Source organism: Oenanthe melanoleuca, chromosome 1 (genome assembly GCF_029582105.1).
Source record: "Oenanthe melanoleuca isolate GR-GAL-2019-014 chromosome 1, OMel1.0, whole genome shotgun sequence".
NCBI classification, from domain to species: Eukaryota; Metazoa; Chordata; class Aves; order Passeriformes; family Muscicapidae; genus Oenanthe; species Oenanthe melanoleuca.
This window is the reverse complement of record NC_079333.1, coordinates 29,712,244-29,738,665: the sequence shown is the minus strand read 5'-3', so window position 1 is coordinate 29,738,665 and position 26,422 is coordinate 29,712,244. Positions and strand designations below refer to the sequence as shown.

Genomic DNA, 26,422 nt, shown 5'->3' with positions numbered 1-26,422 from the left:
GTTTTTGGTTTTCCCTTTAAATGTATAGTGGCACAAGGCTTTTGGGAACCCTCTGGTGCTGCTATTACAGGGGATAACTTCCCTAGAATCAGTCTCTTAGTTTTGTGACAGCCCATGTAACTCCAAACATAAGACTGATGAAGAGAAAGGTCTGTGAGCTTAAGTGATAGAGGGAAAATGAGAGGGTGTACTGTAGGCTTTGCCCACAGCAAAGGTGCAGTTATCAAATAGGTGTGAAACAACATTGTTTGTAAAACTATGTAACTTCTCAGCAGTTACTTGCTCTCTCAGGAAATAATGTAAGATAAAGAAGAGCTTGTACTGCCAGTTTCTGTCCCTGCGGTAAAACAGTAATTCACTTGTGCACTATCCTTTCTGACTGAGGGATTTTGAAAAACTTTTTTATATTGAAGAAACTGAGAGCAGATGTCCCTGGGGTTTTTCACTGGTGGAACTGAGGGAGGAAGCTTGACATCCAGAGATTTTTCTTATGCTCTTTATTTTGAGGTTTTTCCTTATGTTCTTTTTCTTTCTCTCAACACTAGGCCAGCTCTGCCTGTAATCTGGTCTGTTTTTTTATTCTTCTTCTCACTTCTTCTTCTCCAGCCTGGAGCCACATACTGCTCTATTTCAGTCTCATCCATTCTGCTACTTAGTAAACTTTACTCTGTCCTCTGGTTAGTTTTGTGCCTGTGAAAGCAGGTGTACTGACCTCTCTGCTCAGTGGGAGAGGGACCCAGAAGTGAGTCAGTCTCCATCCCAGCCATGCCTGCAGCTCCAGGAAGTCTGGCTGATGGGGGAATCTTTGGATGCACCTTTGTTCAAACCCCTGTGGGGGTAAACCAGGGTGTTTGAGCAGCAGAAGTGGTGCCACTCCTGGGGAGGTCTGTTTGGCAGGCACAGGGCTGCTAAAATTCCTTTTCCTTCTGCTTCCCTGTTTGCAGTATATTCCTAGCACCTTCCTGGCCATTTGCTTTCTTGTAGTTGACTAAGATCAAAGTACAGAATGCATCTCTTATGGGACAGTGCTGCTTATGTTGTTTCAGATGGTTTAGTTGTGCCAGTTCAGTCACAGCCACTGCCACTGTGATGTGCAAAGCCCATCAGGAAGGACTCAGTATCTTCATGTTTCACAAGATACATGTGCAGCAGTGGCTGCCAAAATTATCAGTGGGGTTTGAGCTTAGACTTTTTTTGCACTGCTTAGGCAGGAGAGTATTGGTTTGCACCAACTTCATGGTTGGCACTCCAGCTGTCACTTGGTTCTGTTCTGTTTAATACCCGAGAATAGCATGAGGCTGAAGCCTGAGCAGTGGGATGTGCACAGGGCACTTGTGAGGACACGCCCAGACAAGTGTACAGATAATTTCCCCCTACTCCTCCCAAATGCCAGAGCTGTCCCACCGTAAAAATCAATCCCCAAATGGCAGTCTGTCATTTAATATTCCACTGCACAGTTGTATGGGAAGGAAAATGGGGCTAGGGTCAGATCCTTTACAAAATTCCCTGTCTGTGAAGACTTGCTCAAAGCCTTACAGGCTGTACAGCACTGCCAACCCTCCCATTTAAGGGCAACTTTGAAGAAACTGGGAATCAATCAAGTGGAAGTGAAGGTGGAGCTGCTGGCCAGCCATGGCTTGGCAGGCTACAGGGAAACTCTGCTCTTGGCAAAATCTGGCACATTGCTGCTGAGTGACTTCTGTGGGCAGTGTTTGCCTGCCTTCGTTCCCCACAGCAGCAAGGGCAGTGTGCTCTGGGTGCAAACCTTGCCAGTTACCCTGAGGATCAGTAGCTTGGCTGAAGAAGACTTTGGAGGCTGGCTGAGTGCTGTGTGGCCATAGGATGGTGTGGGGCTGGGATCTGTTTGAGTGTGACTCAGTGTCACACTGAGTCCAGCCCATGGAAAGCAGCTCCCAGGCAGTCAGCAGTGATCTCAGCTTTGTAGCTAGACTTCTTATTGCAGAGAGCAAACAGCTTCTGACTTTCTGCCACCCTGTAATTCTCTCCCTGAGTGAAACATCTTCCCTTACTGCCTGTGAAATTGGTAAAGCTGTTGAATTGCTTTTCCCACCCAAACAGAAACTGTTCCCACTCTGGTCTTTATTCAGCAGTTAACTCCCGACTTACTTTTGAGAGAAAACAGTGCAGATGAATTCCAGTTTCCAGAAGGATCTTGCAGCAGCCAGGCTGTTCCCAGAGTAATGCTGATCTCATTTGGGTGGAACAAGTTAGTTGTTGCAGAATAATCTATTACCCTGTTCCCAAGCTTCCGTCTTTAAATCTGCACAGCAGGGCTTATTTACTTATGGATTTAAGTGTGTGTTGGGGATCTAGTTTTATTTGACCCTCCCAACAGAACAAAATGCAATCAATTTCCTGCCAGTTGGAGTTGCTCCTGAAGTGTGCTGGCTTGGCACAACTGGGGGCTGTGGCACTGCATCTGAGGTGACGTGGGTACAGCTCAGGCTTCCTGGCCACCTCTGCCTCTGAACCTGCTCAGCAGCTTTTTAGCAAAGGAGCCTGAGTGGCTGCATCAAAACTCTGAGTACAGACTTCAGTCTCTGTATTGTGCTGTGCTGGAGACTGATGCAAACCTTTTGATGTAGTTTTTAGGAGAACTAGCATGGATATGAGAGGTATTACAAACTCAGCAACTTGTTGGCTCCTCTCAGGTATCCTTACTCTTTGCCATCTCATATTTACCTTCCCACCCTGCACTTCTGCTCTGTGGTTTGCTTGAGAATTGCTTGTATCCTGAATCAGGCTTTTCTTGGTGATCAATAACTCAAATGCTTGAATAGTCTTACTAACAGAAAAAATTAGGATCTTGAGTAGAATTTGTTCTGCTGACACAAATTTTTATGTTTGGTTTGTGTTGCTACCATTATCCTGTGGATGTGGCACTAGGACACATGGGCATATGTTAATGGTGAATACAGCAGTGCTGTGTTAATAGCTGGACTGAGGTTGCACGTCCATCTGCAAATACTTGCTTGTGATTTACTTGATAGTGTGTGGTTCTAGACTACACTAAGTAAATAATTAAGGCTTCTAACTTGTTTTCTTTTCCAATTCTCAGTAACGGCCTCCCCAGCTGAAGATGTCTAACAATGGAGTTGAAACAGAAGACAAACCACCTGCTCCCCCAATGAGAAATACCAGCACTATGATTGGATCAGGAAGCAAAGATCCTGGGACTTTAAACCATGGCTCAAAACCTCTGCCTCCCAATCCAGAAGAAAAGAAGAGGAAGGATCGATTTTACCGATCTATTTTGCCAGGAGATAAAAGTACAGTATTTTTATCTCTTCTAGTAAACCTTCTGTCTGAATGTTGCTCTGCTTGAGCATAGTCAAGCACTTGATGCTGAGTGATGGTTGAAGTTTTAGAAAATGTTGTGTGTTTGTTTCCTGCACATCTGTCTTGGTCCTTTAATCTTATGTAAAGTCTGTAGATCTGTTTTTTCTAATGATTAATCCTGTAACATTTAATCCATCTCACTTTTTTTTTCAAAGATCATAGAATACTAGAATTATTTGGGTTGGAAGGAGCCTTAAGGATCACCTTGTTCTGACTCCTGTCATAGGCAGGGATACCTTCCACCAGACCGGTTCCTCAGTGCCTCATCCAGGCTGGCCTTCAACACTTCCAAGTCTGGGGCACCCACAGCTTTTCTGGGCAGTGCCAGTGCCTCACCACTCTCAGTGAGGAATTTCTTCCTAATATCTAATCTTAACCTGCCCTCTGTTGTTTTTAATCTATTCATTCTTGTCTTATCACTCCATGTCCTTGTCAAAATCCCTCTGCAAGTCTCTTTTAGAGACCTTTTAGAAACCCCTTTCTTGTAGTTTTTTGTTTTGTTTTGTTTTTTAAATTTTTTCCTTTCCCATAAATTATGAGAACAGTGTCCCTGAAAACCAGGACTAACTCTGGGACTAGCTCTGTTACTTTCCAGCCTGACTTGTCCATAATGTTTTGTGCCTATTACAGGCTGGCCAATAAAGCTGGCATTGGCAATTGGTGGAGAGCAGAGGGAGGTCTTTTGCTTGTTTGGTTGTTTTAAACAGCAAATAATTTGTGCTATAAAGACTAACATGCAATCTCCTACTAGACCTGTCATATTTTGCCTCATGGCCATTTACTCTCTTCTAATGTTTGGGTCAGGCATTGTCTACTTTCTTTTAAGAGCAATCTGTCACTGAAAATTCTTCCAGATTTCTTGTGAACTTAAGGAGTTTTTCATGTTCAAGGGACTGTAACAGATGGAAAAAGAAATAGGAACTGTGAACTGTACATGAAATTCTAATTTTTAGGATGAGGATATTTTAAAGAATCTCTCTCTTACGAATCTTTTGAAGGGATGCAAAAAAAAACAACTCCATTCCCTAATATGAGCTGATTTCTTTTTATATCTGACCTATTTTTTTGTAGTTCCTCTTCGTAATGCATCAGTTTTTTCTGTATTGCAATAGTTTCTAAGCACTGGGTAACTAAAGTCAAGACTAAATGTCTTCAATTCCCTGGGGTTCAGGAGGGAGGCTGCCTCCTAATTTTTATTAGTGAAAAGACTAATTGAAATGATAGCTTTTCTAATTTAAATAAACAAGGTGGTAGATAGTTTTCTACAAAGTGAATGTGGCATTCATTGTTATTATACTTACCTGATACTTTTGGCAGTTTTGGATTGTTTTACAAATGTCAGGTTTTGAACCTCCAGTCCAGAAACCTCAGTGTTAAAAGTCTGCTGGGTCTGGGTTAGGACTTGCCATTATGAGTGTGAATCCTAAAAATGCTGCAAGATTTTTGTGTTGACTTACTTAAGGGAGAGGAGTTTTTAAATCTCTAGGATCGACTGTTTCAGAGATCAAAGAAATCACCTGAAATTTGTGAAAGAGTAAAAGAAGTAGAACCTGAAATGCTAGTTAGAATTGGATTATGAAAGAGGACTGTGAACAAGGAGAAAAGTGAAGGTTTGGGGAAATTTAGCAGACAGACTGTGACTGATCTGAAGCTGCCTGTGTTTACTGAAGATTGGCCAACATGGCAGATGCTTCAAGATATGAGAGATTTTTTGTTTAGCCAAGCCCAGCAGAGCCTTCTGTTGCAATACACCTGCCCAAATGAGAATGGTTGCTTCTGTCCTCTAATTCCTGTTGAGCAAAAAATTCCTTTAGCACTGTCACCTTCACTTCAAATTGGTTGATTTCCATCTCATGAAAACTTCTTCTAGTCTCATGATGACAGCTAAATTCCTAGTGTGTCATGCTGGTTAAATGTGGGGAAATTCTTCGGTGTTCAGACATTTCTTTGATTTGTGCCTGAAATAATTTGGGTGTTATTTTCTAGTTTGGCTCAACTAAGAGGGACACTGGTTTCTATTCAGTTAGGGGAAAGTAATTTTGAGTAAATCTGTCCTACCCCTGCACATGAGCAGAGGTGTTGTGTGAAGGGATAAACATGGGGTGTAAATCCAGGGCCTTGTGCATGTTTGCACATTTGCATTGAGCTATACTCCTTGCCAGGCAGCCCTGGAGGTGTCATGCTCTGCCTGCAGAATTTAGGGTGTAATTTGTAGCCCTGATGTTCTCTGTCCAAACCTAAACCACAGACCTGGCATTTAAAAAAACCTCTTGGCTTAATACTGGGTGGGTTCTGCCCAGTGGGATGCAGAGCTTGTGTGACTTGTTGCTCTCAGCAGGATTTGTGAATATTTTGAATTTTCCTGGGCTCAGGGGGCTCATCAATGCCTAGCTGAGGGGTCAGTCTGGCTTGACTGGGACATGTTTATCTCCTTTGAACTTTGCTGAGTTCTGCTGCAGCTTTGAAGAGAGGAAAGTTTTAACCACAAGGTGACAGGGTGCAGCACCCAGGAGTCCTTTCCATGGTGACTGGGAGCACTTTACTCAATATTAGCAGTGGTGAAAACCTTTCTCATCTCAGTGTACTTGAGGATGCCCTCACAGCATGGTCAGACATCAGGCTTCACAGTTATAGCTCAAGTTGCCAGAACATTGTAAGGAAAATTTATGGGAGGTTCTTGGAACAGCATTGAGCATGGAAGGCTGTGAGTGAGAAGGTCATGAGGTGTTTGTGGGTGTTTGGTGGTGGTAGGTAGGTCATCTTAAATATATTATTTCTCTTTTGTTTTGGGTTTTTTTTAAATTAAGATTCTTCAAGACTTTTTAGCTCCTTGCAAGGATAATGCAAGCACTTTAAAGGGACATTAAGTGTTTAGCAAGATTGAGAGTGCCTTTCTCTTTAGTTCTTTTTCCCTTATACCACCTGCTGTGACATCAATATCTGCTTACAAAGGCAATTGTATTATTAATGGTTTAATAATGTTTAGGCTTCTAGATCTGTCAGATCTACCTGAATGTAGACACCTAAGACTTCTGGATAACAACTTAATGCCCTTAAGCTTTTTTAGCAGTATGTCCAACTCTGCTGTGGCAGCCACCCTGGACCATGTGTGGGTGTTCATTGTCCATGTGGAACTCTTGCACAGTGCTGCTGGTAGAGGTATCCTCTTCTCCCTCACCTGAGCAATGGGCTTCTAGGCTGAGATGGCACCTCAGTCCTTGCCTTGGCAGAGTGGACTGGTCCTGTGGGCAGACCTGTGGGGTATGGTGGCTCTGGTGGCCCTCCCTGCACCTCTGTCTCGCTGTCCATCCGGGGCTGGTGCGTGCAGCAGCCTCTGTGCTGCAGATGCTCACCATCTGCTAACCAGCAGCTGCTCCTGTCTCCTCCTCGCTCCCTTCTCAGGGATGGCTCCACCAGCATTGCTCTTTTCCCCGTGGCAACTTCTGCAGCTCAGCCTCCCCCATTTCCTTTGTTTGAAAGAGGGATCAAAAACAATCTGTTCCATCTTCGTGTCCCAAATGGAGCATCTGATCCTTTTCTTTCTCCAGAATTGCTCTGTACAACTGTAGCTCTGTAATGATACAGAGAGCTGGCACTGAAGGAAATGGGATGCAGTCCTTTGGGGCCAGCCCTGAGCTTCTCTACACAACCAGCCACAGCAGAGCCTTAAAGAATTGCTGCACTGAGTGTTAGCCTTGCAGGCTTCTCAAATACCTGGGGTTTGGCATTCATGTTGCCAAAAGTGCACTGGGGAGTGTCAGCCACAAAACAAATTCTGTTTGGCTTTGGATTAAAACAGGGAGCATCTGGGAAATATGAGTGGTTTGCTCACCTCTTCCTGAGCTCTGCTGATTTTATAACTGCAAGCAGCAGCAAAGCTGACTAGAATATGGTTCTTCCTTAAACTAATCTCAATTTCTTGAATACAATAAATACTGAAAGGAAGGTGGAGTTCTTAATACATGATGAATATGGATGAACTTAATCCAATGCATAATGATAATCTTGTTTGAAGACCTCAGTTTAAAATTTGCATGGTGCATCTGCTTTGATATATTTCCTTCCCTGTTTCTTTATGATTTCTGCTCCTCACCTGCCAGATTCTGCCATCTAGCTCATGTCTTCAAAGCTGGTTATTAAAACCATCTTTAGTTCATTTTGTGAGCAAAAAAAAAGTAGAAGTTCTTTTGCTCATGAGATGTTATAGCAAAATGCCACGTTATATTTAGGTTTCTTCATAAACTTTTGAGGAAATAGGATGAAGAAAGCAATTTCTAGGCAGTATTTGTAGTTGAAATTGTTCCTGGCTTTGTATGAGAGGCGAATGTATATTTAAAAGCACATAATATTGTTTTTTATTTTTTTTAAGTTATTTAAAACAACAAATAAATAATGTGTTCAAAACTGACTGACTTCCACTTACTGCCACTATAGAGCTTTTGACTCTGACCTGTGTAAGTTTGAGAGGGTATTTTAGGTAAGTAGCTCTCAAGATCTTGAGTCTAGGAAAACTGGTTGTTAATTTTTATACTGAAAATATCAGTTTCCAACTTTAATGCTTGTCCTGTGTTACAGGACTTTTATTTCTGTTGTCCTCCCACTGTGGCTGCACTTAAGTGTGGAAAGAAAGTTTTCAAACTTGATGTTTGTCTGCTTCAGATCGAAATCCTATGACTAGCAAAAGCTGGGTGGTGATAGTGTAGGTGAATTAGAAGGGGAGATTTTAATTCTTGATGCATTTATGGATTTTTTTTTCTTAATTGTTGTTTTTTTTTTTTGTCTCTTGCAGCCAATAAGAAGAAAGAGAAAGAGCGGCCGGAGATCTCCCTCCCTTCAGACTTTGAGCACACGATTCATGTGGGGTTTGATGCAGTCACAGGAGAATTCACAGTAAGTGAATCTGGAGGAAAAGAGAACTGTGTGGTTTAGCTTATTGCTAGGAGGAGCCAGGGCCCATTAATCTTTTATATATTAATGCTGGAAGGGTTATTACCATCATCTGGTTTGATCTCATTTGAAACGCATCTGCAGAGGCTGCCCACTAATTTATGCTGAGAGGCTGTCAAACTTGGCACATCCCACGAGCTCAGGCTGCCAGCAGACTTTTCCTTTCCTGGTTTTTGGCTGTTGTGGTCAGCTAAACATGGCATATATCTCCTCCCTTCCTTTCTCCTCCCCTCCCTTCCTCCTCTAGAGCTGAAAGAGGTCTATGGTATAGTCTGTGTCCCCCAAGTGGGGCTCTGAGAGTTTTCCTTTGGGAGGCACACAGCTGTGTACAACTACTTAGGACAGAACATGTATGCAGTGCCCTAAGGCTAAATGTCAGGTGCTTTTATGTGAAGTGCATTTTTTTTTTTGTTTATTGACATGCCGAATACTGTAAAGACAGAGTAGTACGTCATCATCATCATCATCATATTTTCATTCTTACTTTGGTTATGAGAGAGTATTTCCTAGCAGCAGGAGTTGTTTGTGGACAAGGTGTTTCTATCTGTCTGTAATATTCTGCTTTTTCAGGGACTTTATTCCCCTACCCTGAGTCATGTATACATGTGTGTTTTGCATGGCAGCCTCTAGACTTGCCCAGGCTACCCCACATGTACTAGTGGGGCATTACCTGAGGGGTGTATTCTATCCAGCCATCCTTTTGAACAGGGAGATTAACTTCATTGCTCATGGATCCCAATTTCTGCCACTTTGTCCATACAAACTGTTATCCCTGTTGGTGAGGAAAGGCACACGTCTGGCTGTTCTCCAGGTGTGTTTATTTTCTGACTGAAATGGTGTCCCTATAAAGAAATTCCAAGCTTCAGATGTGCAATACCTCTACTTTCCCAGCTCTGGTTACAATGGGCACCACTGCAGTTACCTAGCACTAGAACTCTAGTGCTACCAGAAGACCTAAATGAGTGTTGCATGTCCATTGTGCTGGAGGCTATGCAGTGTATGTTACTTCTGTTGTCTTTCTTGGGGGTATATATATATAAGTATGTGAATACCTGTACATAAAGAATTTTGAGTTTTGTTTTTTTGAGGCTTTTCCCAAACTGCAGCAATTGGGTCTTCTCCTTTCTGGTGTTTGAATTTTGGTCTGCAAAGGACCTGGGAGTCACTCAGAGACCCAAGAGCAGAGTGGCATTTACATGCCCAAGTGTGATTTGTAACACAGGCAGTGGCTAGGGAGGCACACATTCACCACCTCTTTTTCTTTCCTCTCCTCTTCTGCCCTCTTTTCTCCCTGTTTCCCTCACAATACTGTGTAACTCCAAAAGCTGGGGCAGAACTGTGACAGTGGGCTCATGTTTTGTGAACCACATCAATCCAGCTGTGTGTTAACAAGGTTCCTCTTCCCACAGGGAATGCCAGAGCAGTGGGCACGTCTGCTGCAGACTTCCAACATCACCAAGTCAGAGCAGAAGAAGAACCCCCAGGCAGTGCTGGACGTGTTGGAGTTTTACAACTCCAAGAAGATCTCCAACAGCCAGAAGTACATGAGTTTCACAGGTACATGTGGCTGCTTTGTCCAACTCGCCATGGTCAGGGCATGTGGGGTTTCTTTTGTTTAATCAACAGGTAGGTCTCTCTTTTCAAGGAAAATATGAGTGAGATTCTCTGGCTGCTCAAGCACCCTTCTTCCTTTAAAATGCTGTTCTGTTAATCTGGATGCCCAGCATAGCTGCAAAAGAGGAGGTCAGTCCTCCTGGCTCCTCCTGGCTGAGCCTCCCAAACACATACTGTTTCTGATGCTCACAGCCAGCATCTGGAAGGCAGATCCCAGACTGCTGGGGCTGGGTTTCCCTAATGAAAGTCTCTGGAGAAAAATTTTGCACCTGTTTCAGTTTGCAGGGTAGGTGTGGATGTTGCTTTTTGTGTACTTGGGGTTGGAGTCTTTCTGCTCCCATGTGCCATGGCTGAGGAATATGCCTCAGCTGCCTGGGTGCTTGAAAATTGCTGGCTGGGTTCCTCTAAAAGTCAAAACTGCCAAGGTTTTGTGCCTCTTTCTGTGGATTATCTGCCCTCTGAAGGACATCTGCAACCACCACTCCTTTTCCTGCAACTCCTTCCCTTTCTAAATATTAACTCCTACTTAGGTTCTTTCAGGGGGATAGAACCATGTCACCAGATCTGGTACCAATTAGGAAAGCTCCAAGCAGGGATAAAAGCACAAATATTCCCCGTGTGTGCCTGGGTAGTCAAATGAGAAGCCCATCAGTTGACTTGTGGGGTCCTCTGGGCTATTCCAGGAAGTTTAGGTGGCTGAGACTGAACATTTTGCAGTTGGGAGTCAGCTGCAGTGTCTCTGCTGAGGACTTAGTCCATTGATATTATTTTGTGTACATGGATGGAGGAAAATATTCATTCAGGTTTTGCTCTGGGCAATTCCACCCTCCTGCATTTGTCTGTATTTATTTACCCTCTGTTCCTGTATCTTCCAGGGTTCAGCTGGTTCTGGGAAGCTGGAGTTAGGGAGCTAAGTTTGGGAACAGCATTTTTTTCTGCCTTTTCTAAAGAGATCTTGTCCCTTGCTCCTCTCCCCACTGCTTCATTTATAGCTCATTTATAATGGCATTATTACCTGTCTTTCAGATAAATCAGCAGAAGATTACAATTCATCTAATACATTGGTAAGCCTCACATTCTGTCTCGAGTTTGGGGATTAAAAAGCTTGCAAAAACTAGTTAATTGCATCTAAACTTGTAGTTTGCTTAGTGTTTTAAAATCGGTACTATATCTGTTTGTATACTGAGTACATATTTATAAAAACAGGCATGCTCCTTTCACTTTTTTTTTCCCAGCTTGTGGGGAATAAAGCAGATGGAAGTAGGATTTCTAGTGAATAGTGAATTAGTGAATTAATTAGTAGAAATAGTTCTGTTTTCATAGAAGTTGGTCTTTTCCTATACCTAGAATTGGATAACTTGCTGTCAGGTTTTATGTCTCTGTAAACATCTTTGATATAACAAAGTTTATCTACTAACCTTCAGGGTCTGATTTACTGAAGCTAATGTTGATTAACCAGACTAATCTCTAGCAGAACAGGAAATAAAAAGTTCTCCTCCTCTCTGCTTGACCTTTACTCAGTCCTTGCCAGGGCAGGTACCACTCCTATTTGCTTTGTTAGGAGACATGATAAATTTCTGTGTGTGCCTGTGAGATGGAAGAAACAAAACTTTCAGTTTAAGGTGGTTTATGAAACCTCACCATCCCCTCAGCTCTTATTTTCTCATGGCCATGTCATTACCTAGAATTGGCTTGTTCTGCTCCCTTCCAAAGGCAGCTTATTCAGATCTGATCATTTAGGATTCTGTAAAAAGAAAAGGAAAATGTTTCTGCAATTGTTCATTATTACATGTCACTGTACATCAGTCCTCAGAAGTTTCAATATCTGAGGCTGGATTTTTAAGAAAATCCTGAAAAAATCAGTATTTACCAGTCTACTGAGATACTCAATGCCCTCCCTCAGGCTAATCTTTAATTTTAGGGATATTCAGGAAATTTCCAGTACATGGGTTTGTTTTTGACAAGCTAGGTTTTGTGTTATGTCAAGTGCATTTTGACAATTATTTGTCATGGTGATGATGACTTCAAGTACTTTAGACTCAGTGCAATATTGTGTTGCTTTCCCTCTCTTTCTGAGGACTTTAATACTTTTCCCCCTGCTGCTCTTAGGGAAGTGGTGATGCACAAACAGAACTAGTCTAGTGGGTTAAGGATCTTACCAAGTTTATTCTGAAATGTTTATAGTGTAAAAGATGTAATGAACTTCAAATCTAGTTTCATGTGGATAAATTTAAAAGTTACTTTAATTCCTAGTCACAGAATTGCAGAAAATTCCAGATAATTTTTTAACCACTTATAAAACTGTTTTTAAACAAAATAATTGTTCCTCTTTTTCCATAAATTTTTATGTTGGGAAGTAATTTAAAAAGAGATTTGAAAAGATCTTGCCAGATTCTGCTTCCAAAATCTCTCATTAATTAATTAATTCTCAATCACCATACCAGAGGCAATGTTAACTTGACCTCCTAACTTTTGGAGAAAACATTAAGAGTTTGTTGCAAATTCTGTTCTTTAAAGTCTGAAATCTTCATACTGAAAGGTCAGGGTTTGAAGCAAGCAAAAAGCCCTAAGAGACAGTAAATAATATTTCCAGACTTGGGTGTCCCAAAACTTGCTGGTCAGCTGTGTGGGTGTTGGGAAAGCAGTGAGAGTTCTCCTCAGGTCCTTGGGAAGGGGATTGCTGTCACTCAGGCAGATGAGGAGCTCTGTCTGAAAGGCTGTGTCAGGCAGTGCTGGACTGCACATCCATGTCCCATGAAGATCCAGGAGCTTTGGGTTTTGCATTTTTCAGACACTGTAACTCAGCAACCTGTTCTGATTATTGTTTTTCTGCACTTGCTTCAGTGCAATCTCTGTTAGGAGCTTAATCCAGTGTTTGTGATTTTGTTTATAACATGTGATTGGGTTTTGCTTTCTGCAATTTTTTCCAATTCCATGCAGAATGTGAAGGCTGTCTCTGAGACCCCTGCAGTGCCCTCAGTGTCTGAAGATGAGGATGATGAAGATGATGCAGCTCCACCCCCTGTGATAGCTCCACGACCTGAACACACCAAATCTGTGAGCAGAAATCCTTTGTTCAGCCTGCACTGCTGCACTCACAGTCAGGCCTGGACTGGCTTTGTCCCTGTGCATGGATTGGTGCTGAGCCTTTGGGAGCAGGAGGGAGGCAGTGGGAGCCATTCCTTCTGTCAGGGTACCTTAGTGTTGTCACCTGCCTAGTTGTGGGGGGCACAAATCCTTGATTAGTGATGTTAATTGCCAACAGAGCAGCTATAGAAATGCATCCCTGACAACAACAATACCAAGATGAATAGGAGTGTTTGTCTTCACCTGACTTGTGTGTTTTTCTCATCACAATCAGATATACACCCGCTCTGTGATTGACCCTCTCCCTCCGCCTACCAGAGATGTGGCCACCTCTCCTATTTCTTCTCCCTCGGAAAACAACAGCACAGCAGCACCTGACATGCTGGTCAGGAACACAGAGAAGCAAAAGAAAAAGCCAAAAATGTCAGATGAAGAGATACTGGAAAAATTAAGTATGTCCTTGTTCTTTAAAGAAGTTAAATTTCAGGTCCTGCTGTGTTGGTTTCTCAGAATGTCAATCAGCTGAAATGTTTCCCCACATTGTGATCTCTTACTGAAGATGTGGGCACACAGTCACCACTCCAAATTGGGGGCAGATGTAAGGGGTGAGATTGAATTTAAGCTGAGCACCTGTGATACTGGCTGAAGTCCCTAGGGAGCTACAGATCCTCTGCAAAACAAGCCCTGAATAAATAACATCTAGTTAACTATGAAGCCTGAGATCATTCCACATCTTATTCTGTAGCTCTGAGGCAGGAATGATTATACTGTGGTGTTAGACATAAGGTGTCTAAAAGATGGAGAGAAAATTAATGCATCCCCAAGTTTGCCTTCCACAGTACCATGGTGTAAAGTGACTTGGTTATTTTTAAGTGCTTTAACATTTTGTGGGTAGCCAAATTGGTGGGTTTTTTCTGAGAAAAATACATCAAGTCTCTCAGTTGTGTCCTCATGTCTTTAACAGTTCCTACCTTCAGTGCAAGTTCTCCTCTGGTGGTTTTGGGCTGTGCTGTGGCATATCCAACAGCTGAACCAGCTCTTTCATGCAATTATTGCTATCCTCAGCCTGGGCCAGGTTTTATTAGGAGAGAGCATTTCTAGTTCTTTGAACTACTAATCCTGTATTAGTTACATCCATGCCTTGCTTTAAGTTGATTTAAATTGTGTTAGCACCTCTGTGGTAAGGCTGGTCTCTTTGGTTTCAGGGTATATTTGTCAGTACTTTAGGAATAAGAGTCTTAGATGAAGATTTAATTTGAGGATATAACTTAAAAAAGTAAAAAATTAAAATGGTACCTGAGTAACTCATTTCTCTAAATAAAGCCTAAATTTACTTGATGGCTTATTAACTGGAACTGCTTGCTATTGGAAAACTCACACCCATTGTTTCAAAACACCAACTTCACTCACTCAATTAGCAGGATCTTTGTACCATTAAGGATTCAAGACATTTTTGTGACCAGGTGGGGTGAGCAGCTACTGTGGCAGGAAAAAAGTGCTATTCTAATAAAAGTACACCCACTTCAGTCATGCAGAGAAGTACAAGTGCTACTTTTGGGAGTGTTGGGAAGCAGATGTACCTTCTGACACTTGCTCCAGGTGTCAGCTTCTATATGTGGGCTAGTCAGAAAAATGTTATGAAGTTTTAATCTTTAGTCTAAGTAAAAATATCTTTCCACTGAAGGCAATGGAACTGTACTTTTGCAGACAAGCAGCCTTTTGAAATTTTAGTTTGACTAAAATTGACTAAAGTTTAGTGTAACTAAAATGATTAAAACTGTAAAGCAGAAATATATTTACTCCTACTAAAGATGTGCTAAATGCATGCAAAGGTTAAAATGAGGCTGCTCAATCTCTGCCTCTCAGCAGAAACACAGCACTGGTGCAGACATTAATGAATCCTCACCTGACTCTTTGGAAGGTAGAGTTAACACCATTAAACAGGGCAAAACTGCAACTGCCACTTGTCACCACAGCAGTCTGTCCAGTCCTTGCCTTGGGGAAACATTTGCAATCTGAGCTTGTAGCCTGTGTTAGGCTTTGGGGGAAAATTTCTGAATATTTGTCCAGAATTACCAGTCCTCAGGGTAGGCAGCATTGCTTCTGTAATTGTAGAGTGGGTTTTGTAAAGCCAGATTTCTCTTCCTGCCCTCCTCTGCAAACATGGGTGATATTCCCTACTTCTACCTCTGTCTGTCTTAAACCCTCTGGGTTTGGCTGCTCTCCAGTGGTGGCTGAAAATAGCCTGCTCTTGCTCTGCTTGCTACTGGATTTCTTGGCTTAATGACCATGAGCAGTTTCTTTGCCAGGATACATCTGTTAAGGCTCAGCCCCAGACCCAGGGGCTCTCAAGCAGCACCATATGTCAGCAGCTTCAGCAACCTGCAAACCCCAACTCGGATGCAGCTCTGCATCCCTTGATCCTATTAGCCACCCTGGTGCTGCCAGAGAGGAGACTGGCTCCCAGCTGAGCACTAGAAATTGCTGGCTCTGGTTCCTTCACCATAAAAAGGGTGTAATTCCTGCATGCCATAGGGGAGTTATCAATATCAGTTGAAGTTTGCAGCCACTTGCAGCCCTGTGCTGTGGAATACAGGCAAAATGCTTTTCCCTTTGAGGAAGGCAGTGATAGACTTTCCTTTGGTTTTGGGAGGATGAGCTGAGATGGTCTCAGATTGCTCTCCAAAACCAGAGGGATGCTGCTAACTGCTGCTAAAACCTGTTCTGACTGTCAGGTTCCTGGAAAAGCAGCTGAACATTGCCCAGGACAGGCCAGGGGAGGTTTGGCTCTGAAGGGTCTCTCTATCTTCCCTCCTGATCTTGCAGCCCAGTCACTGGGTCAGTAAATAGTAGTGGTTGTACTGGTATAAAAACATATTTTTTTTTTTTTTTTCTGTCATGGTGTAAGGAAATCTTTGACTAGTTTTATAACAGACTTGCCTCCTGATGTCTGAGAGCCCAGCCTCCAAATCAGAGACATTGCAGTGCAGAGGCATCTTAGACCATCCGGGTTCTTGCAGCTGGGAGTGACTTTAAATAGCAGGTTTCCAACAAATAATTGTTTTTTCATGTGTTAGGCCTGTGTATCCCCATCCTGCACCTGGCAGTGACAGCCAGTGAAGGTTAAATGTTCTTGAAGTCTGTGTCTCATAATTTCTGAAGGGAAGTTCCTGATACAAGGGAATGCAGCTGATATATTTGTAAAGAACTGAGGACTTCCTTGGTGTCCTTGTGCCTCTGGATTTCAGATGAGTGGTTCATGAGGCAGAGCCTGCTGTGGGCAATGGAACTGTTCTTACAGCTAGTTCTTGTGGCTGTAGAAAAAAGGACTTGAAGAAATTCCTCTTGTTTTTTGGTTTTTTTTTTTTTTTTTTTTTTTTGTAGGAAGTATCGTGAGTGTGGGCGATCCAAAAAAGAAGTACACGAATTTTGAGAAGATTGGACAGGGGTTAGTATATGCTGCTTCTCTGTCCTAAACCTTTCATTTCCTTATGCTAAGAAAAATGCACCAAAATCAGGTTAAGTTATCTTGCTGGAAAGGCTGTTGGGGATACTTTGGAAAGTTTCTTTTATTTGTTTATTTGTTTTTTTGGTTTTGGTTGTTTTGCTGTGTTCTGCATCCCCCCCAAATATTCTCCTGTTCCTGGCAAAGTCACCAGGACTGGGTTTTTGTGGAATTGTGTTGTAATATAAGAAATTATGCCATTGGATGATCAGGTTGATAAATACAGCTACAAACAGGGAAAGAACTGCAAGACTAGCTTCAATTTACAGATTTGCCTCTGAACTAGCTTTCCTCAAGGCGTGTGCTGTGCCCCTCTAAGCAAGGTAGGGGGAAAGTAGAGGTTGTAGGGGAGACTGTGCTGAGGCAAAACACAGATCTGCAGTCAAGTCCACGTGCTGAGGCTCAAACTCCTGTTTTCCTTGCTATAAATGCCCCATTTGTTTACTTTAGCTGATCCTGTTGCTCTGTTATCATATTGGGCATTCTGCAAGCCAGGGTAGTGTGGTCATGCCTCTTGAAATGGAATAAACTCACAGGCTTCACAGTTTGCTGGTTTAGCAGCAAAGCTTTGGATGACCATAGTGTCCCTTATTAGGAACTTTTCTCCCCATGAATCCTCTGGCTTCTGCCCCAACAACAGCCTTGTCTCAAATATTTCAGATGATGTTTACCACTGGAATTATTGCATGTAAAGGAATGGGCTTGAGAGCACTTCAGAGAGACAAGTGGGAGGGGGCATGTGTTAAGCTCTCCCTTTTACTTTGAGACACTAATAAATGCCTTTTTTTTTCTTTGTTTTCTTTAGAGCCTCAGGTACAGTTTACACAGCAATAGATGTAGCTACAGGACAGGAGGTAAGTGCTGCCAGAGTACTACAGTGATGGATTTTGGATTGTGTCCCAAAAGTCCAAGCTGATGCTACAAAATAAAGACTGTCCTTTAGGGATTCATGACATCTTATTTTTAATGAGGTCTTTATTTACTTACTAATGAGACATGGTTGAGTGGTCTGAGCAGAGAACTGGAAAAAATGACTTCACAAGTTTTAATTCCTGAATTATTTAATATTTATAAAGATTCTTTCTGTGATTGCAAAGCCTAGAAGCAAATGTTTGGACTGGGCAGTTCCTCAGTAAAAGTTTCTCTCTTCTTTCCCAAGATTGCTGCCTGTCCATACAAACTCTTTTATTTGCCCTCTGCTCCTTTGCCTCCTACACTTACACTACTTGCACAGAAGTAGTTCCTGTCCAATCCTTTGCCCACTTACTTTCTGCCCTTGAATTGTGAGACAAAGAATGCCTGTCTTTTCTTTTTTCCCCTCACAAATATTAAAAAGTTCCATGCTTATTGCCTGCATAATAAACTAGTAGTGATGGATATGCAGCATCTGTGGAAACCTTTATTTCTAGATGGAGGACTTTTTAAAAGATGGAAGTTTGTGTTATTCCAGATTATATATATGGAAGTCTGCAACAATGTGTGTCTACTTTGCATTTGTACAATGTAAGAGTTATTCACCAGTAAATTTCATAATTGTATTTTTTGCTGAAATTCCTTCACCTCCTTTTTCAGTTCCTGGAGAATTAATGCAGTTTAATTGCAGCCTTTAAGGAAGGATTCTTATATTTATTTTGAAGCAATGAAAAATTTTATAGAAGGGAGAAGTCCTATGATGGTTTTCTGGTTCCTTTCTGGACTCATTGGATGACTCCCATGTGAAAATTTAAACTCTTGTATTACAACAGACTTTGAAATCCTTCCTGTTACACTAGTGTGATCAGGCCCTGAATTTTTAAATCTGCATTTGGGATTGCTGTAACTTTGTCATGCTGTTGCTTGTTCCTGTCTATGAAGTGCACTGAGCTCAGGAGCTCAGTGCAGCAAAACTCTGGGAATTTCTTTATCTGCATAAAATGCCTTTCCTCTCTTTTCATCTTTCACTCTTCTCTCTGGTCTTGTACAAAGAGTAGCATGGGGTTTTTGTTTTTGTCTTCTTTAAGTACTGTTTGGCAGCCCTTGTGAGTACTGTGGACAGCTAGCACATCTGCCTGCTCTTGCCTGCTCATGTGTTGGGATTTTTGTGCAGTCTTCCCTGCTATACTATCAAAATGCTAATTGTATCTATCTATATAGGCACTCTGTGGCCTGTTTTTTTTTTTTTTTTAATCATTGTTTTTGTGAGTTACTGTAGTTGCTGGCTCTGGTCCATTCACCCAGGCTTCTCTTGGCACATAGCAGTTTTGTAAAGGTAGTTTCACTTCATTCCCTTTGCCTAAATGTTGTACCAAAGACAGCTGAGTTGTAACCTCTGAATTCTCTCTGCCCCCAGCTGTGCTGAGCAGATTTACTGATTTGAAGGCTCTGAGGGCCAGGTGCTCTCACAAAGTGCTGGAAACTTGTATTCAAGAGTTAAAAACATGTTGTAACCTTTCTGCTCTTTGCACACACACATGCAGAGCAGGTATCCAAAAACAGGAAGAAAGCTACTAAACCAAAGGGCTGCAGCTGACAAATCCATTCCTGTTGCCCTTCAGGCATGACTGGACATAAAGCTGGCTCCAATTCATTTATTTTCAGCCTTTTATTTAAATACTGGTGCTTTTCTCCCCCAGGTCTTGTGACAAAAGAAATAGAGTTACTACCTTGAAGTACTAATTGTGTTATTTACCCACTCTACTTTAGATTTCTAGAAGCCAAAATTTGCATGGGAGCAGGGAAAAAACCACCAAAAAATTTTCAGAAATGTCAAATTAAAAATAAAATTAATAAGAATCCTTTCAGAAAGAAAAAGTTTTTGACTTACCAGTACTAGAGTAAGGGGATCTCTTCCTTGTTACTTAGAAACTGTAGATGGAGATGTGACATTAGGATCCAGTATGAAAATGGCAATTCCTGTTGTTCTTTTTTTCATTAAGCATCATCTAGCATGTGTGGAAATGGACTGGCTGCAGGAACTTGCTGAGTTATTGAATGGTAATTCAGTAGCTAATGATGAGAAAGTGACCTCAGGATGAAAAAGAGTCTTTTCCTCCCTCACATGGGTGTGGGACTAAATGGACTGCTACTGGCAGGTTTTTGGGGGACTCCTGCAATAATGCTTTACTTGGTCTCTTTTCACTGCAGGTTGCAATCAAACAGATGAATTTACAGCAGCAGCCCAAAAAAGAACTGATTATTAATGAGATCCTTGTGATGAGGGAAAACAAAAACTCCAACATTGTCAACTACTTGGACAGGTAAGTCAGTATTTGAAGGGCTCACAAAGGGACACTGGAAAACACTTCCTTGTCAGTGTCTTAAGAGTTCCTGGCTCAGCTTAATGCAAGTGCAGGACAACTTTCATTGCTTAAAGCCTGTGGGAGTGTGGATGGCCTGGCATCTTTCTCCAGAATGAGAAGAAACAGGTGTCTGAACCAGTGCTAATGGGATGTCTAGGCTCTTTTCAGAGATGCTGGCAACTAAGATCCTGTAAGGGCTCCATTCTTATCTCTCTTCTTTGCCAAATTTGACACAATGAACTTCCTGCTAATTTCCTTCCTGTTAATAAGGAGGAATAGAAACATTTTGAAAAGTATTATTTCTGTTTGCTTTCCTCTTTATTTCCATTGAGCACTGCTGGTGTTCTGCTGCCAGAGGGGTGAGGGGGAATCACATGTGACAGGTCTGGGGAGATCTCAACACAGCCTTGCAGTACTTCAAGGGGACTTTTAAAAAGAGGGAGAGTGACTTTTAAGGCAGATAGTGATAGAACAAGAGGGAACCATTTTCAGATAAGAGGGTAGATTTAGGTTAGGTATAATGAACAAATTCTTCACTGTGAGGGGGTAAGGCACTGGCACGGACTGCACAGAGAAGATGTAGCTGCCCTGGCAGTGCTCAAGGCCAGCTTGGGTGGGACTCTGAGCAGCCTGGGGTAATGGAAGGTGTCCCTGCCCTTGGCAGGGGTTTGGAACTAGGTGGTCTTTAAGGTCCCTTTGAACCCAAAGCATTCTATCATTCCATGATGCTGAAAGACCGGCAGGCAGAAGCATTTCATGGTGGCTTGAATTCACCATCCACATCACAGTGCTGCATTGTGTCAAGCCTGTGTCACTCACTTGTTAAAGCTATAGCTGGTTCCATTTGAACTGCAGCAAGATTTTCAGTTTGCTGCAATCAACATCTGAATGTGGCAGTTCTCATGAACCACAGGTTTGCCTTATTGTAAGGGTAAAGACTGCTTGAAAAAGGTGAGCTGAGACTTTAATCTTGGCAGCTTGGGGTTTTTGGAATATTCAGTGAAGGGATGTGACCTAGAATCTCTGGAAATTTGAGAGAGGATTTGCACACTTTTTTTGCTGTGTGTGTATGTGAAAATCTAATCAGCTGTTTCTTTAATAGGTTTCTTTTGCAGGCTATTAATGTCTTAGCCAAAAAAGGTGGTACATATCAAACTGCAGGTTGTTCTGCTGAATTTTTGTGGTGCTGTGTCCCATGCATAGCTGTAAAGTGCTACTTTTTTGAGGAGACAGAAAGTCTGCTCCTGAAAATTTTATGACAGAGTCGTGGGTGCAGGGAACTGATGCTGGGCACACACCCTCTTCCTAGAGAGAGGAGAAGAATGTTACCAGTGTAAGATGAAATCAGTGGTTAAGGATTGCATCTGGGCTAGAACTGTTCTTTTCCTCTGGCTCATTAGAGGCTTTGTTTTGACAAAACTGTTTGAGAGACAGGCTCTTCCCACTAGAGAGCATTGCTGTGTACATGCACTTGCCGTGTCTAGCCAGTGCATCCCAGCTGCAGCATAGCTCCATGTCCTGCTGTCTTCAACCTTTCAGCAACAAAAGCTGCTTTTGTCCTCCATTTTCACTAATCTTTTTCAGAGGAGTTAGCTTTTGTTTGAGTGCTGCACAGGACAGCAACTGGGATGAACATGGGAGTTCTTGTGCCTGTGATGCCACTTCAGCTCTGTAGCTGCAGGATCCTCTTGCTGAGGATGTGCGTCCCTCCTGCTCAGCCTAAATGTGCTTGTGCTTCCCAAGTGCTGAATTAAGCTCATATTTGGATGCCACTTGCTCCTGCCTCCTGCTGAAGGAGGTGGAGCCTGGTTTCTGCTTTGTGGTTCTGTTATGGTGTCTCCCCTTCTGAGTCCCTCATGGGAGCTGCAAGACAGTCATTGGCATAAACCAGCTCTCTCAGCTCCTGCCCTCATGCAAGGGTTTCCTGTGCTTTGTCCTCTTAACTGCATGGCCTATTTGCTTGTGGTTAAGCAGCTTTTCTGCTGCAGTCATAGTGGCCAGTGTTGCACAAAGGTGTGCTGTGATATTTAGGATAGTAGCATGGCCTAATTCAGCTGAAATTGGGAGCTGGATTCAGAAGCATCTGGCTCTGAAGACAGTGGCACTAGTCTTCTGTACAGACAAACAGCCACTTGTGCTGAGTTACCTGCTGGAGGTGCCAGTTCCCTCCTGCTGCATGAAAGAGGCTCTCAGAGCCCTGCTTCCAAACTCAGCCATCCAAACACAGGCATCAGATGCCCAACACTAGGCAAAGCAAACTCCTGCCCTTTCCTTTTGTTCTGAAGAGCTCCTTAACTTAATAAACCCCCCAAATAAGTGGTAGCCTCTGTTACCCCAGCCCCAAAGTGTAGTAGGGATGGATGGTCAGTTAATAAAGCTGAAGATGTCAGACAGTCATGCTACAAGAGCACACTGGTTTCTTTCCAGGCTACATTCGTGTTTGCATGTAGAAGGCATGTTACTGGTGCAAAATTCTGTGATGAATGAACTTGCACCTCTGTGCAACTCCAAGTTCCATCAATTTTATCAACAAAGAATGTGTATTTGTGGTAGGGATGGCTAGGTGACCAACTTCTTAAGGTAAATAAATGGAGGCTGAGGAACACCTTTCAGGATCAGACATTACCTGCTCTTGCAGCTGGATGAAGAGAAAGCTGTAGACCATCTCCTGCTTCAAAGATTTTCATCAGGTTTTTCTTACTGCAAGCTTGTTTTGGAAGGTGACTGTGGGTGACAATATGTGACACCATGCTGTGCCAGATGTCACATCAGAACAGTGTGTAGGTGTATGGACTTCCTGGTAGTGTCTCTAGAGCTGCAGAGAGAGTGGGTTTGAGTCATGCCTACAGTGGGCAGCTTGGTGACTAAGACTGGCAAGAGGGTGGAAAGATCCCCGAGACAGCACCACCCTGAAGTGACATTCCTTTGGTGGCAGCTGCCAGGGAGCCACTGTTAGTCTCACTCCCTGTGTGTTCTGTCAAATCTATCAATTATTGAGTTGCCAGGGTCTTGGCACATGTTTGTGGCTGCTCATGGCTCAGCTTTGGTTTCACAGTGTGGTTCTTGGCTCGCTCCATCCGTTTTGGCTGCAGAGAGATAGCAGCTTGCTCCCAGCATGTGGAACCTGAGGTTGTCATGCAAAGAGCCCATTCTGCCCTCATTCTTACAGTCAAGTGCATTTGGGCTGCAGAGAGTGCTACTGGCAATGAAGGGAAACCTTGCAATGTCCATAGTGGGTGGTTTGTGGAGAGGGTGCTGATAAAATCTGCAGAGAGCCTGATTTGGCAGAAGTGAAGAAGCAGCTATGGCACAGGGACAGGAAGGAAGAGTGTGGTTGGAGTTGGGCTTTCAGAGCCCAACAGAAGGTAAATGACCCACAGAGATAGCAGGAGTGCTTCTGAAAGCAGTCTTGCTGCTCATCTCTCACTCTGAGGGGCTGCTCTGCAGGTGGTACTGCTGTTGCTAGAGTCTGTAATGCTGGGGAAACAAAATGCCAGTGCATCAGCTTCTGTTCCATAGGGGAGTTTGAGCCCTCTCTGCTGCAGGAGCACAGTCCTGTGCCCTTGGGCTTTGTATCCTGGAAGTATCTGCAGATGGCACCTCCCTACATAGTCTTCAGCATCAGCAGAGCAGGACACCCACCTTTGTCTCTGGAATTAAAACTGTCCATAACTCTTAACACTACTGTCATCCAGGTATAGCCCAGACCATTATTACTATTTGGGGGATTTTTTTTTTATCAGCTTAGTATTGTTGTCAGTGTGTCCTTTGGGGGTAAATACCACACCTTGCTCACTCCTGTGATGTCTCATTCATCTCTGTCTACTTTCCATGCCAAGTTTAATGGCTTCTTTCTGCTTTACTTTTTCTCTCTATTTAATTGTTCCCTATCCCAGCTTTTGCATTTGGTTCCTGGTAAATTCATTCCTCAGTAGGATCAGTGTTTCATAGCAAAGCAAATGTATCCTTGATGAACTCTAATGCCACATGAAGCTTTTAATTAGATTCTCTGCCCTCTCACTTTTGAGTCATCTGTCCACTCACTTGAAAAATGAGAGGATAGGCTGAAAAGGTGGGTTTTCAAACTGATGATTCCTTCCTTCTGGAATGTGTCATCCTCATGTATCTGTCATGGAAGTTTGTGTTGATAGGTCCAAAAAGGGGCAGGAATGTTTGGTGGATTGTTGTTGTTCTTTTTTTTGTGTGTGTGTTTTTTGGATTCTTTTCTGTTTTTAATGAGTTATTGCCAAAGTCCTCATCTCCTGTCTTCCACTTTTAGACATGGGTACACACACACTCAGCAGAGAGGAATATCCCAAATAACTGAGACAAGCCATTCTCATCTGAGCTGTCTTCTCCCAAAATTTCTTTGGGCCTTTTTAAGAAAAGATCTGCCTTTTTGGGGTTTTCTTTTTTTATTTTAATTTGTTAGAACTGCTGTTTCATCCAGTAAAGTATACTCCTTTGCCTTTATGAATGGTTCTGAAATTTTGAGACTGAATCACAGACCAGTTTGACAACGTGGAAAACACAGAGGTGATTTTCAAATGCATGATGCTTAAAAAGGAGGTGCTCTTTTATGATTGTGGGTTGCCATCTTCTGTGTCACCCAGAACTGTCCCTGGGCTGAGGCAAAGCAGTCAGTTGCTTAGGACAGCAGGATGTCAGGAGTAATGAAACAGCCCCCAGCCACCTCTTCCAGTGCAGGAGCCCTCAGAAGCCATTTCTGTGTGCCAAATACCTGGGTTGCATGCTTGGATCCCATCCTCGAGCTCTTTGCCTTCTCCCCCAGCAGCAGGAGCAGTTGTAAGGTCAGGTCTCCATCTCAGCCTGCATCATTTCCATGGTAGAAAAATTCAACCTTGTTTTTATGGACAGGAAACTTGTAGCCAGCCCTCCCACTACATCTCTCCTCAACTTTCTGCACTCACCCTTCTCTTTGGTTGTTCAGGTTGTGGTCAGATGCCCCCATGCACAGAAAGTACCAGGAATACATGGTTCCCCAGTACTGCTACATGCAGCTCTTGTTTCTATTGCACTTGTAAGAGAGCTTTAAAACCCTGTGCATTCTGATTTTAAAGTCTGCCTTGGGCTCTTCAGTTACCTTGTAGGAGAGGAGCTCTGGGTGGTGATGGAGTACTTGGCAGGAGGCTCCCTGACGGATGTGGTGACGGAGACCTGCATGGACGAGGGACAGATCGCCGCCGTGTGCCGCGAGGTGAGGCAGCACTTGGAGGGAGCTCTGCTTGGGAATGGGACACAGACTTTCCACAACCTCTCACTGCCTCCATGGAAATGTTTCCAGCTTCTGGAATGTGGCAGTCATTCTTTGAGAGGATGGATTTCACCTGTGAGGTTGCAACATCTAGTTCTAATGCAGCCCTCATGTTTCAGCCCAGAAGGAGAACTAGAGTGGAAAGTGGGGGTGGGATCCTCTTGGTTTTGTCTGTTCTTTAAGTCCTCCTAGGACCTGCTGATCCCAGTGTGACATCTCTTTCTGGCCCTGCACTTATATATGAATATATGAAAGATCCTAACACACTGCACCCTTACTACCAAAAATGCACAGTCTGTTTGAGTCCTTTAGCTGGCTAATTGTGACTGGTGAATCATTTCATCCCCAGTAAGAATATCTCAATTATTTTTCAGTGTCTCCAAGCCCTGGAATTCCTCCATTCAAACCAAGTTATTCACAGAGACATCAAGAGTGACAACATCCTGCTGGGAATGGATGGCTCTGTCAAACTAAGTATGCAGGGAACATTACTGCTGATGACTTATCAACCCGTGCCAGTTATCTGCTCTGGGCCAGGCATTTTAGGGAGATGGGTGTTAGAGGTGCTTGATGCTGTCATGATGAACAGGCTGTAGAAATGCTACTGTAGATATTTCTGTGGCATTTGTTTTAATGGAGATTGGCAAACACAAATCCTTGTGAACTGATACCAGACTTGCAGTCAGGCTTGGGCTTCATTTAGCTTTGGGCCATCTGTTTATGTGAACTAAAATAACAGTATTTTAATGCTACTCCAGTCTAGAAAGCTTGGTTGAAAGGTGTAAGGCTAGAGGTCTTTATTTATGAACAACCTCTTCAGTCTGGAAAATACTGCAGGTATGCAAGGGACAGGGGAAGAGGAGGGAGAATTGAAAATCATGTAAGTAGAAATCATTTAATCTTACAATGCCAACCCAGACTGGAGCCTAAATGTTGTTTCCTCCTTGTGATATCACTAGTAATGAAAATCTTGAGACTGTTCTGCCCCTCGGGTGCTAAGGTAGTTTTGTTGTGCTTGTCACTGTCCATGCAGAGATAAGCCTGGAAACCAGTGAATTATTATCTTCCACCTATAGCTTTAACAGAATGGTGCTTCCTTTTTCTTCCCCTCAGTTCTGTTGGCTAGCACTCAACAGGGATAAATAAATCTATTTTTGTCAGCAGCGACAGCAGATATGACTCAAAATTCACAGAGTGCAGATACACTGAGTAAGAAGGTGGGGTTTTTCTGCACATAATTGCCTTTTAAACTAAAGCTGCACTTTGGCAGAGCCAGATCTCAGGAGTGTTAGCAATGAATAACTGATGGGGGCCAAAGTGCTCTATTCTCATGGAATAACTTCTCTGAGCACTGTG

The 26,422-nt window shown here is 42.9% G+C and overlaps 1 protein-coding gene across 10 annotated transcripts in view; it reads left to right on the top strand.

Annotated features, from left to right (window-relative positions):
• Nucleotides 1-26,422, top strand: part of PAK1 (p21 (RAC1) activated kinase 1) — a 95,711-nt gene that overhangs the window by 62,086 nt on the left and 7,203 nt on the right. For all 10 annotated transcript variants that reach the window (XM_056505730.1, XM_056505700.1, XM_056505745.1 and 7 more), the window contains 11 exons: nt 3,080-3,290; nt 8,150-8,250; nt 9,717-9,864; nt 10,948-10,985; nt 12,862-12,978; nt 13,283-13,460; nt 16,393-16,456; nt 17,319-17,367; nt 19,637-19,749; nt 24,892-25,009; nt 25,441-25,540. In XM_056505730.1, coding sequence (XP_056361705.1) covers nt 3,101-3,290; nt 8,150-8,250; nt 9,717-9,864; nt 10,948-10,985; nt 12,862-12,978; nt 13,283-13,460; nt 16,393-16,456; nt 17,319-17,367; nt 19,637-19,749; nt 24,892-25,009; nt 25,441-25,540 — 1,216 coding nt within the window. In that variant the 5' untranslated portion in view covers nt 3,080-3,100. The remainder of the gene's footprint in view (nt 1-3,079; nt 3,291-8,149; nt 8,251-9,716; nt 9,865-10,947; nt 10,986-12,861; nt 12,979-13,282; nt 13,461-16,392; nt 16,457-17,318; nt 17,368-19,636; nt 19,750-24,891; nt 25,010-25,440; nt 25,541-26,422) is intronic.